This window comes from Dermacentor silvarum, chromosome 4 (genome assembly GCF_013339745.2).
Source record: "Dermacentor silvarum isolate Dsil-2018 chromosome 4, BIME_Dsil_1.4, whole genome shotgun sequence".
NCBI classification, from domain to species: Eukaryota; Metazoa; Arthropoda; class Arachnida; order Ixodida; family Ixodidae; genus Dermacentor; species Dermacentor silvarum.
Window position 1 is genome coordinate 167,273,802 of NC_051157.2, and position 14,052 is coordinate 167,287,853.

The 14,052-nt window shown below is 46.4% G+C and overlaps 1 protein-coding gene across 1 annotated transcript in view; it reads right to left on the reverse strand.

Annotated features, from left to right (window-relative positions):
• Nucleotides 1-238: 238 nt before the first annotated feature.
• The window catches only part of LOC119449029 (uncharacterized), a 198,601-nt gene continuing 184,787 nt past the window's right edge, over nucleotides 239-14,052 (reverse strand). The window contains exon 10 of the mRNA XM_049666616.1: nucleotides 239-357. Within this exon, the coding sequence (XP_049522573.1) occupies nucleotides 239-357 (119 nt within the window). The remainder of the gene's footprint in view (nucleotides 358-14,052) is intronic.

The window sequence follows — 14,052 nt, forward strand, 5'->3', positions numbered from 1 at the left end:
GCTATATTCATTTACATAATTGTTCCCAATTTTTTCTCGATTCTAATTTGTAGGGACAATTATTTCTGATATGAGTGGGAAACTCAGACACTTAATAGTCAAATTCTGAATAAGTAGAAAACTTGAACGCTTAGCATGTGTACTATATATATAGAGCACCACACAACATCATTTCTGACACAAAAACGTTTATTAACAAGGAAAACGAAATATTTCTAAGCTAGACTAGAGGGCACAGCTAAACTCCTAGAAGAGAGCGAGCCAGTGCTGGTTTGTCGGCTTTTGCTGTCTCCGTCTTCGGGAAAGAGTCTACAAAATAAACACCCCCATGCAGATGCTTGTGCACAGCAAGGTTACCTGAAAAGCAAATCCCGCAATTACTCATAGCCCGTTGTTCGTCATAAAATGTCCCTTGAAATTGGGAAATTCTAAGCACTGCAAACAGCGCCTTGCTTCTACAGGTAGGTCATACATGAGCCAAGCGAAATTTGCAGGCAGCTGGTGAATGTTCTAATCCACGTTACAAATTATTCCAATTTTCAGTCCACTTTAGAAGTACCAGTGTAGCACAGCTTAGACTACCGGAAGCAGTTGCGAATGATGCGCTTGTCGACAGCCGCCAGCATCACAGTTTCGGAACGAAGAGGCTTCTGTGTGACTGCAAATCCTTTCCTCATAAAAAATTGACCTTCGGCCTTTCCAATCACTCTGAAATTTGACACACAAGGCTAATAGCGGAACTAATCTATGACGCTTCATTACGTTGGAAGAGTATACAGAATAGTGTTCCCGCTGTGTATTAGGGATTAAGAAACATTAGAAAGCCAATAGCTAATACCCCCACGTCAATAGGAATAATATTTCTGCATTACACGAATGCTGACAATGTTTTACCTACCCGTCCGCTTGTAGAGTAGCGAAAAAGATTCTTCGTTTGGTTAACTTGCCTCCTTTTTCTTTTTTTATCTTTCTCTCTTGTTTTACGCAATGCAGAAATGAGAGCCTACATTTAAATATACAGGATGAGTTTGGTTATGCAAAGAAGTATCCTACTTTCGACGTCCATCTCTGCTTGATAAATTATCCATGTTGTATAACGGCCTTCATTACCGAACAATGTTCACAAATGATTATTTGACAGAAGACAGGTGAGGTGTTGCTTTGGCGCACCTTTCTTTTGTAGATTACACCCACCAATTTATCTGCTGTTCGGGAGGCGTCATCGGGGTCAAATCTGTGAGTGCCCTTGTGCATAATTATAGGCAGTTTTCGTCAATTAAGCGTCCAGGACAGGTGGTTGTCGCTGTGACGTTTTCTTTAGACCGAAATGCCTGTGCTAGCTTTATACGATTGGCAAGATGACGAAGAAAATCCAATTTTACTGGCGCAACTGGCTGTATTTTCATCATGTGCGAATTTCATGTCGTAAGCTTGTGAACGCAACATAAGAACAACGCCGTAAAGGAGTGTGAGCAATATATTAGAAAAAGAGAATATTTCCAGGAATCGTCAATATGCGCTTTGTGTACCCGTTATGGGACGTCTGTACCGTCGGAGACAACCTGCTTAGAGGCACGGGTTCAGGTGACAACCAAACGAGCGCTATTCGCAACTCAAATGAACTGCAGGGGGCGCTGCGAAAACTGGCCGCGTCTGGCTACACTGAGCAACATGGCGGATATACGGAGGTCCCCGCGTCGCCGCAACCGCTGTGTTTGATGTTTGATGTACACTGTAGTTTGATGATTTTCGTGCGGTGCGATGCCGGTTTGCGCTGTTTTGTGGAAGGAAAGCGAGTAGCTTACGCCGACCAAATCATTTTAGCCGATCTGAGAGAGGCACAGTGGGTAATGAAGCTGAAGTGGTCACATGGTGTGTGCAAACATCGGGCGTGACAGCGGACCCGCACGAGATTCTGATGAAAATCACCGATGTATTCTTGAACTCATTGGTCGTGGAACCGAAGTACTCGTGCACTGTTGGATGGTCGGAAAAGTACAAGCACGTTTCTGCTGCTTTGATTCACTGTTAAGCGCTTGTAGATAGTCCGGTGTTTCGAGCGTGCGAGACAGCGGCCGGCCAAGTTGGATACGTCACGCTGGCCTCGCCAGGATTGTCGAAATCTTACAACCTGCGTAATTTGGCACGTTTAACATGACCCGCAGCAGCGCACCGACTTGCTCGATCAGCGGTTGCCGCTGTACATGCGGATAAATGCACAGTCAGCGCGCACTTTCTCATTGTTGTTGCCTTAACACATTTTCGTTCGGCGAAGGCGCAAACTCTGAACGCTCTTTTCAGTCCAGAGAGCAAGCGAACCTAAAGTCAAGCTTTGCACATTATTGCGAGCATGCACTACGAATCTGTGGCGAACCTTTCCCGCTACTTTTGCGTTCCTCTTGTGTGTGTGTGTGTGTGTGACAAATTTAGTAAATATCCTGCAAATTGATGGCCTGGGTCTAGGCCGCGCCGGGGACTGTTATCTATTTTACATTTAAGATTTGCGCAATGTGACTGCTGCTTCGCTTAGCTGTGAATGAATGAATGAATGTGTGTGGTTTAGTGGCGCAAGGGCCAGGTATGGCCAAAGAGCGCCGTCCCAATGTTTGTTAGTTCGCAGTGAAGTGATGAATTCTGAGAAGTAGATGTGACGGGGCTGTAAAGGGGCCTAAAATAGTCGCTGTAAAGTGCGTAAAATCAACATATAGTAAGATAATGGCAATGACTAGTGAAGTGTGCTATGGACATAAAAGTACATTGCTAAAGAATGATAATATATGCAAGATATGCATATGCAAGAAGCACTACTACCTGAACAGAGCCCTTGAAACACAAGGGCCTGGAGGGATGTGCTATACAGAACTACTATCACAGCGGCATCCTGTGGAGAGAGGATGCGCTACGAATGTATTGGGCTAAAACATGCAACACAACTTCGTTCAAGAAACCGAGGACTGCTTTGGTGTTAAACAGTGGTTCTTCACCAAGAAACATAATGGGATGAAGAGGGACATGATATCGGTACGCTTGTGGAAAATATTTCTGTCTCTCTGTTTCGGCTTTCCGACACTCCAGAAGGACGTGGAGGACGGTCAGCCTCTCACCACATCTACCACAAGTTGGTGGTTCATCACCGGTCAGTAAAAAACTGTGGGTACCATATGTATGTCCTATTCTGAGCCTACAGAATAGGACATCAGTTCGCCGTGTTTTTGTTGCGGAGGGCCAGAAACCTATCTGTGGCTTTATCATGTGAAGCTTATTATTTGTTTCAGTGTCCCACAGGTGCTGCCAGTGGTCCTCGCAGTTTCCTTCGCAAAAAAGCCTTCAGATCTGTGGACGGAATAGCAGCGGCAGGATTAATAGCTTGCGAAGTAGTTGATTTGGCCAACTGGTCTGCTAGAACATTGCCCTCGATGCTTCTATGGCCAGGCACCCAGCATATAATGACATGCTGGTTTAGTGACACCAGGGCTTTCACGACGCTTAGGGAGTCCGTAAATACAATTGCTTTTTGAAGTTTTGATTTCCTTATATGATTAACAGCCGACAACAGTGCACGGGCCTCAGCAGTAAAGATACTGGTTTCCGGGTGGAGTGCACCGAATTCCGAGAAGGAGGGGCTGACGGCTGCATAAGACACCCCGGCATGTGACCTGGAAGCGTCTATGTAAAACTCTGTACACGAGTACTTGAACTGGAGTTCTAAGAAATGTATTTGAATGTGTGCCTCTGGCGCGTGTTTAGTGACCTCTACAAACGATGTGTCGCAATCTATGAGTTGCCACTCCCACGGCGGTAACAGTTTCGCTGGAGCCATAGGACGATGATCAAGCAGCGGAACACCCATTTCCTCACTGAGGTTCCTCACACGCAAAGAGAACGGCTTTCTAGCTGCAGGTCGATTATGGAAGAGTGTGGCAGCGGTCACGTCACTTATAGTTAAATAAGAAGGGTGTTCAATGTTCGCTTGTACTTTCAGAAAATATGTGAAACTGTTGTATGACCGCTGCAGATGAAGCGACCACTGATTCGGCTCTACGTACAGGCTCTGGATTGGACTTGTTCTGAAAACACCGGTTGCGAGACGGATACCCAAGTGGTGGACGGGGTCTAGGATTTTTAATGCACTTGGCGTTGCAGAATTATAAATTATAGACCCGTAATCAAGGCGCGAACGGACGAGTCTGTTGTACAAGTTCAGGAGGCATTTTCGATCACTACCCCAGGTTGTGCGCGAGAGAATCTTTAAAAGGTTCATCGTCTTCAGACACTTTGCCTTCAGATATTTAAGTTGGGGGATGAAGGTAAGCTTAGAGTGTAGAATTATTCCCAGGAATTTATGTTCACTGCTCACGGATAGTTTCTCTCGATTGATCGTGAGATTTGGCACTGGTGTCACACCTCTTTTGTTCGAGAAGAGAATGCACGTACTTTTCTGTACATTTATTTTAAACCCATTTACATCCGCCCATTTAGACAATTTGTTTAATCCAAGCTGTACCTGTCGTTCACAGATAGCGATGTTACATGATTTGAAACCTATCTGCACATCATCGACATACACAGAATAAAACATGCTATGTGGAATGACTGTACACAGCGAGTTCATTTTTACCATAAAGAGTGTGCAACTAAGCACACCCCTTGTGGCACACCAGCCTCCTGGGTGAATGTTCTAGATAAAACATTGCCCACTCTTACACGAAACGTGCGATGAGACAGGTAGCTTTCGACTGTGTTTAACATATTTCCACAGACCCCCATCGCGGCAAGATCTCGCAGAATCCCGAAGCGCCATGTAGTGTCGTATGCTTTCTCTAAATCTAGAAAGACCGAGAGTAAAAACTGCTTATGTATAAAAGCATCTCTAATATAGGACTCAATGCGAACAAGGTGGTCTATTGTCGACCTTCCCTCTCTGAAAGCACATTGAAGGGGGTCTAGTAGGTTGTTATCTTCTAGGAAACAAATTAAGCGCCGATTTATCATTTTTTTCAAATACTTTGCACAGACAGCTTGTCAGCGCTATTGGCCTGTAGCTGCTGGCTAAGGACGGGTCTTTGGCTTGTTTAAGTAACGGGATGACTATAGCTTCTTTCCATCAGATGGAATATACCCAGCATCCCACGTGGCATTGTAGAGAGAGAGGAGTGTTTTCAGTGTTTCAGAGTGTAGTTGCCTAATCATTTCGTAAATGATATGATCGCTACCTGGTGCCGTGTTGTTGCAACAAGCTAGAGATGCCTTAAGTTCAGCTAAGCTAAATGGTTGATTGTAAGCCTCACTCGAAGAACCTTTGCGGTTAAGGGGCTGCCGCTCTTCTCGTTCTTTGAATCTCAAGAATGTCTGTGTGTAATAAGATGTACTGGAGATGTATTCAAAGTGTTTGCCCAGACAATCTGCCTGATCTTCCAGGCCATCTCCTTGGGTACTCACTAAGGGCAGCGGGTTCGTCTCACGGCCTTTTAATTTATTCACTCTATTCCATACTTTCGCCTCGTCTATGTAAGAATTTATACCAGAAAGGTATCTCTCCCAACTCACTTTTCGCACGTCGACGTGTTCTCCTGCCTTGTGATTTGACCTGTTTGAAATTAATAAGATTTTCGGCTGTTGGAGAATTGCGAAGCAATCCCCAAGCTTTGTTCTGATTTTGGCGTGCTTTCCGGCATTCTTCATTCCACCATGGGATAAGACGCTTATTAGTCAATCCGTTAGTTTGTTTAATACATTTCTTTGCAGCGTCAATAATAAAACCTGTTAAATATGCCACAGCGTTGTCTATATTAAAAGAGGCAATATCATCTTTGCTTAAATATGTTAGTTCTCGGAGAAGTTCCCAATTAGCAGAGTCAACCTTCCAACGGGGAACGTGTGGGGAGCATTCATCTTGTTTTGTTAAGCTTATCATAATTGGAAAGTGTTCGCTTCCAAAGGGGTTCTCGAGAACAGACCACTCCAGATACGGAATTAATGTACTGGATACTATAGTTAGATCTATGGACGAGTGTGTGTTATGCGCCGATCTATGGACGAGTATGTGTTATGCGCCACGCTGTAGTACGTTGGCTCTTTCTTATTCAACAAACATGCTCCTGAGGAAAAGAGAAAGTTTTCAATTAGGCGACCTCTCGCATCGCACCGAGAGTCTCCCCGCAAAGTGTTATGTGCGTTTAAATCTCCGAGAACTATGTATGGCTCCGGAAGTTCATTTATGTAGTTTTGAAATTCAGTTTTATGTAGTTGAGAATTAGGTGGGATGTATATAGAGCTGATAGTGATCAGCTTGTCAAACAACACCCCTCGGACAGCAACTGCCTCTAGGGGCGTACGAAGTTTTAGTTTCCGGCAGGCAATACCTCTATCGACTACAATAGCCACACCACCGGAAGACACGACTGTGTCATCGCGGTCTTTACGAAAAATGGCGTATTGCCGGCGAAAGTTTGATTGTGTAGATTTAAGGTGTGTCTCTTGAACACACAGCACCTTAGGATTAAACCTGTGTAGGATTTCTTTGACGTCATCGAGGTTGTGTAGGAGTCCTCTGACGTTCCATTGTATTATTTGTGTATTCATGTTGGAAGTGTTTTTTGTGCTGTGTGTTTAAAAAAGACTAATTTAACCTACAGAGCCCTTGTCGGGCCCTGTGATGCGGGCTTTTTCTTTTTTGGAGCGATCGCGAGATTCTCGCGGCTCCTTTGGCGCTTGCGGCGCTGTCTGGCAGGTTGTTGTGTACATCGCCTCTTGCTAGGCGCTGGACACGCGCTCTTGCGAGCGGTTGGTTTGACGAGAAGGCCTCGCCTCGAGGGACGAGGCCCTGGAGGCCACCAGCCCGGAGGTCGATCTCCCCTTCTTGTGAGTTGGCGGAGCAGCGCTAGCTGCAGCCGCCGAGGGGGCGGATCGAGTCACTGTCGGCTCACTGTGTGCGGGCCGGACAGCCGCCGGAAGCCGTTGTGTCGCGGCCCCCTGACGCGTCACATCGGCAAAGGTGTTTTTGGGCAGGTAGGATACCCGCCTGCGTGCCTCCTTGAATGTTAGATTTTCCTTTACTTTAATTGTTACAATTTCCTTTTCTTTTTTCCAAGATGGGCACGACCGCGAATATGCGGCGTGCTCTCCATCACAGTTCACACAATGTAGCGAGTTTTCACAAGACTCAGATGAGTGTTCATGAGCACTGCATTTCGCACACGTTTGGCGGCCTCGGCAGTTCTGAGAGCTGTGGCCGAATCGCTGGCATTTAAAGCATCTGAGAGGATTTTGCACGTATGCCCTGACACGAAGTTTGATGTATCCAGCCTCGATGGACTCGGGCAGGACACTTGAGCCGAAAGTGAACACTAGGTGCTTAGTCTTGATTTCTTTGCCATCGCGCCTCATCTTAATTCTTTTAACGTTTATCACATTCTGCTCACTGAAGCCCTCCAAGAGTTCAGCCTCGGTTAGCTCCATTAAATCATCATCTGAGACAACGCCGCGAGTGGTGTTCATAGTACGGTGTGGGGTCAATGTTATTGGGATGTCCCCAAATGACACTAATTTCGGCAGTTTTTCGTATTGTATCTTATCGCGGAGCTCCAGAAGCAGATCACCGCTTGCCATTTTCTATGCTTTGTAACCTGGGCCAAGAACTTCAGTCAGAGACTTCGAGACAAGGAACGGTGAGACCATTTTCACTGTCTTTTCAGACTTATCAGAGTGGATTACGTGAAATCGTGGAAAGTTTTGTGTTCTGTTGCCAAAAAATTGAAACACATCTTCGGTGCGCCCTCGTTTCTGAGGGCGATGAGGGAGTTTAGGGAAAGCGCTGTCCATGAGTTTAGCTGGGATTTTCGGCAGCGATGCCAACCACCCACCAACGAGCCCAACACGGGGACGTGACAGGAGTTCCTGTAATGGAAGTCCTGCCAACGCCAGTTGTACATCACTGCTATAACCAAACACAGCATAACCAAGACTGGCTAGCCACACAAGGTTAACCCTTGCCACCTGGAAATTTGGAAGTGAGGAGAAGATAATAAAAGACAGGAAAGAAGAAAGAGGGAAAGATAAAGAAAAAGTGTGGAGAGGGTGACAGGAAAAGGCGACTGCCGATTTCCTCCAGGTGGGTCAGTCTGGAGGTGCCGTCTATGTGAAGCAGAGGCCGAAGAGGTGTGTTGCCTCCGCCGGGGGGCCTTAAAGGTCCAAACACCCGGCATCGGCTCAACCCCCAGGATCCCCCTTTCCCCAGACACGGCTAAGCCGCGCACGGCTTAACGCGGGAGGGTCCCACCCTCGTGTGCTCGGGTCCGTGGTGTCGCCACACACCAAACGCCTGCTGACGCAGACGCCCCTGCGGGGTCGCTTAGCTGTAGTTATTGCAGTAGGTGACGCATTGTTTACCTCGTAGAGAACAATAAAATAAATAAGAAACCGAAAGATCTGCTTAATAAAATAAAAACACATTTGCACACACCATGTACATGTATGGCTTGTGCTGCGTGGTCTGACCATGACTGATTACTCTCCGCTGTCTACGATCATGTCGCTTATGACTGCTGTGTAAACTAATGAAAGAAAACAAATGTTTCTGTGTAAATTAATGTTAACTAAGCTACTGCATTATGAATCTAATTAATTTTCCATGTTATTCTATAATTTACGTATCCTGCACTTTAAGTGGCCAAAAGTGTGTTCGCCTCTGAACTGACAATTTCCTTCAGACACTGATAAGAGATACAATTGCTTTGATAATTACGCATTTCAAATGAGCGCCTACTAATTTGCACTAGTTACACGGGTAGCGTATCCAGGTCGCAAGGAAGGCGTACCGCTATGCCACCCCATAGTTATTTTGCACGCTTTCGCGTACATGTTGTGCTTACATGGAACGATTTACCGACGTTACCCAGGAGTACCTGAAACTCCGATGTACCGATTTTCGCTGATGTCCCCGCAGGGGCGTCTGCGTCAGCAGGCGTTTGGTGTGTGGCGACACCACGGACCCGAGCACACGAGGGTTGGACCCTCCCGCGTGTAGCCGTGCGCGGCTTAGCCGTGTCCGGGGAAAAGGGGATCCTGGGAGTTGAGCCGAAGCCGGGTGTTTGGACCTTTATGGCTCCTCGGCAGAGGCGACACACTCCTTTGGCCTCCGCTTCACGTAGACGGCACCCCCGGACTGACCCATCCGGGGGAAATCGGCAGTCACCTTTTCCTGTCCTCATCTCCACACTCTTTTTCTTTATACTTCTCTTTCATTACTGTCCTGTCTTCTTTTACCTTCTATTTACTTCCCATTTTTCTTGGTGGCAAGGGTTAACCTTGTGTGGCTAACCTGTCTTGGTTATGTCGTATTTGGTTATAGCAGTGGTGTACAGCTGGCGTCGGCAGGACTTACCTTGCAGGAGCTCCTGTCACGTCCCCTTGTTGGGCTCGGTGGTGGGCGGCTGGCATCGCTGCCGAAATTAAGTAAGGATTTATGGCATCAGCTGCATTCCCCAAACTACCTGATCGTCCTCTTTTCAAAAGAGGACGCACCGAGGAAACAATGAACTTTTTCGTCCAACGTAAAGAAACCTTTCCCCGCTACCATGTAATACATAGCGAAAACCCCGAAAAGACTGTCCGGACCGTTTCCCCATTTGTCGTTGCTAAGTGTCTCACTGACTCACTCGGCCCCGGCTACAAAGTCACAAAAATGGCTAGCGGTGACCTCTTGCTTGAGGTTCGCGACAAGCTTCAGTACGGAAATATCTCAAAGCTCGTGACATTTGGTGACAACCCAGTCACAGTGACAGCTCATCGATCGATGAACACATCCAGAGGAGTCATTTCAGATGAAGATCTCTTAAGCCTGAGTGAAGAAGAACTTCTAGATGGCTGGAAGGACCAAAATGTAATCAAAGTGCAGCGAATAATCATCAAGCGTGAAAACAAAGAAATCCCAACGAAGCACTTGATCCTCACCTTTGCAACGAGTGTACTGCCAGATTCTCTTGAAACCGGCTACACAAAGACACGAGTAAGAGCATACATTCCCAACCCACGTAGATGCTTTAAGTGCCAAAGATTCGGCCACGGCTCGCAAAACTGCCGAGGCCGACTGACCTGTGCGAAATGTGGACAGAATGAACACAACTCTGACAATTGTACTGGTACACTCCACTGTCCTAACTGCGACGGTGAACATGCATCATACTCACGAGCATGTCCCACGTGGAAAAAGGAAAAGGAAATAATAACTATCAAGATAAAAGAGAACATTTCTTTCCAAGAAGCACGGAGGCGTGTTTCATTCCTTTATACCTCAGGGTATGCTGATGCGGTGCGCAAGGGGGCAGCGTCGCAGCAGACTATGGCACCGGCCCGTCCCACAAACAGTGTGGCTGCGGCTATGCCACCAGCCCCCTTGGCGAAAGCAGCCAGCGCTGCTTCGCCTTCCCTGAAGCAGGGCCCGTCGACCTCCAGGTTGGTAGGCTCCAAGGCCCCGTCTCACGAGGCGAGGGCTTCACGACGTACACAGCGCTCACAAGAGCGGACGTCCAGCACCTCGCAAGAGGCAATGGACGCTAGCCCTAGCCAGCCGGCGCAGCCAGCGCCGAAGGACCGCCGCGAGTCTCAGGACCGTGGCAAGAAAGACAAACCCCGCATTACGGGGCCCGGAAAGGGCCCTGTAAGCTAAACTACCTTGAACTTCGTGTCTTAGCCACACAGCACATATTACTTTAACATGGATACGGCAATTATACACTGGAACGTCAGAGGTCTTTTCCGGAACCTCGATGACGTTAAAGAACTTTTACATAAGTTTAATCCAAAGGTGCTGTGTGTGCAAGAGACACACCTTAAATCTACACACACAAACTTCCTCCGGCAATACGCCATTTTCCGGAGAGACCGAGAGGACGCAGTGGCGTCGTCCGGTGGTGTGGCTATAATAGTCGACAGAGGGGTGGCCTGTCGGCAACTACTCCTCCGAACCCCCCTTGAGGCAGTTGCTATTCAAGCAGTGCTGTTTGATAAATTGGTGACCATTACGTCTGTATACATTCCCCCGAATTATCAGCTCTCTAGGGCAACATTTCAGAGCTTTATAGAGGAGCTTCCCCATCCTTACGTAGTCGTCGGAGATCTAAACGCGCATAGTACACTGTGGGGGCGACTCTCGTTGTGATGCGAGAGGACGGTTAATAGAAAACTTTCTGTTCTCCTCAAGTGCCTGCTTGCTGAACAAGAAGGAACCAACATACTACAGCACTACACACAAAACATTTTCCTCCATAGATCTTAGTATAGTGTCCGGCACACTTGTGCCGTATCTGGAGTGGGAAGTCATTAATAAGCCGTATGGTAGTGACCACTTTCCTATCGCTTTAAATCTTACAAAGCAGGATGAATGCCGTACATACGTCCCTCGATGGAAAGTCGATTCAGCTGACTGGACGCAGTTTCGTCAAATAACACATTTGCCCTGGGACAATATCCGTGCACTTGGCATTGACGATGCAGTAGCATACTTTACAGCGTTTGTAATTGATGCTGCATCAATATGCATTCCCCAAACAAACGGGACTCCTTCGAAACGGCGTTTACCATGGTGGAATGAGGAGTGTAAGGAAGCGCGGAAGAAGCAGAACAAGGCTTGGAATCTCTTACGTAACTCCCCCACCACAGAAAACCTCATTAATTTCAAACTGATTAAGTCACAAGGAAGAAGAACACGCCGCCGTGCAAAACGGGAAAGTTGGCAAAAATACATCGGTAGCATCAATTCTTATACAGATGAAAGAAAAGCATGGAACAGAGTCAACAAATTAAAAGGCCGACAAACTCATCCTCTGCCGCTAGTAAATATCCAGGGAGGTACCCTTAAAGATCAAGCTGATTATCTAGGTGCACACTTCGAACATGTTTCCAGTTCATCCCACTATTCCGACACATTCTTAAGATATCAACGACAAGCAGAGCGACTGCCCCTAGATCGGAAAAGCACGGAAAAGAACTTTACAATCGCCCATTTAGCATGGCTGAATTTCAGGCTGCACTGAAATGTTGCAACAAGTCTGCGCCAGGAGCCGATGGAATAGTATATGACATGATTAATCACATAAACCATGAAACTCACAAAACACTCCTGTCGCTTTTTAATGCCATGTGGTCTACAGGTCACATCCCGTCCGCTTGGAAACAAGCCATCGTAATTCCAATTCTCAAAGAGAACAAGGACCCTTCTTTAGCTGTCAGCTACAGACCCATAGCGTTGACAAGCTGTTTGTGCAAACTCTTTGAGAAAATGGTAAATCGGCGCTTGATTCATTATCTTGAAAGCAACAAAATACTAGATCCTCTGCAATGTGGATTCAGGGAAGGTAGATCTACTATAGACCACCTTGTCCGTATGGAGGCAAACATCCGGGATGCCTTCATACACAAGCAATTCTTCCTATCAGTATTTCTTGACATGGAGAAGGCCTACGATACTACGTGGCGCTTTGGAATTCTCCGAGATTTGTCTGGAATGGGTATCCGCGGTAACTTGCTGAGCGTTATTGAAAATTATCTATATAATAGAACATTCCGTGTGAGAGTTGGCAACGTCCTATCCCGGCCATTCACTCAGGAGACAGGTGTACCTCAAGGTGGAGTGCTGAGCTGTACTCTCTTCATCGTTAAAATGAATTCTTTGCATACCGTTATACCGCGCACAATGTTTTATTCTGTATATGTGGACGATGTGCAGATTGTATTCAAATCATGTAATGTGGCAATCTGCGAGCGACAGGTACAGCTTTGCCTAAACAAACTGTGTAAGTGGGCGGATGAGAATGGGTTTAGTTTAAACCCACAGAAAAGTACCTGTATGCTTTTCTCTAACAAAAGAGGAATATTACCGGATCCCGATATTTCTCTGAATGGAGAACGTCTATCTGTAAGCTCCGGTGTACTGCATCCGGAGACATGTATCTTTACGGCTGAGGCCTATGCAATATTATCGGCTGTAAAGTATATAATGAAATCAAAACTTAAAAAGACTATCATATTTACAGACTCGCAAAGTGTTGTGAAAGCATTGCAATCACTCTGTAAACACAAAAACCCGGTACTTAATGAGCTCTATTCCATTCTGTGTAAAGCGTATATATCTAACCAGCATGTCATTATATGCTGGGTGCCGGGCCATAGAGGCATTGAGGGTAATGTTCGAGCAGACCAAATGGCCACATCAGTTACATCTCAGGCATTACATCTCCCTACAGCTGCTGTTCCTGCAACAGATTTGAAGCCTTTCCTGCGAAAGAAACTGCGAAGCCACTGGCAACGCTTGTGGGATGCTGAAATAAATAACAAGCTTCACTTGATAAAACCACAATTAGGTTTCTGGCCCCCCGTAACGAAAACACGACGAACTGATGTCCTGTTCTGTCGTCTAAGAATAGGACATACATATGGCACCCACAATTTTTTGCTTACTGGTGATGAACCGCCAACCTGTGGTAGATGTGGTGAGAGGCTGACCGTCCTCCATGTCCTCGTGGAGTGTCGGGAAGCCGAAACAGAAAGAAAGAAATATTTTCCTCAGGCGTACCGGTATCATGTGCCTCTTCATCCCATCATGTTTCTTGGTGAAGAACCGCTTTATAGCGCCAAAGCAGTCGTCGATTTCTTGAACGATGTGGTCCTGCACGTTATTAGCCCATTAAGGTCGTAGCGCATCCTCTTTCCAGAGGATGTCGCTGTGATAGCAGTTTTTTATAGCACATGCCTCCAGGCCCTTGTGGTTCAAGGGCTCTGTTTAGACAGTAGTGCTATTTGCCAATTACTGCATTTTAAATATTTTAAATACCGTGTCATTCTTTCTCAGTGCATTCTTCATTTCATAGTACACCTCATGAGTCATTGCCATGATTTTAGTACATGTATATTTTACGCACTTTACAGCGATTATTTTTAGGCCCCTTTACAGCCATGCTTCATGTACTTCTCAGAATTCATCGTTCCACTGCACACTCACAAACACTGGCATGGCGCTCTTTGGTCATAACTGGCCCTTGCGCCATAAAACACCAC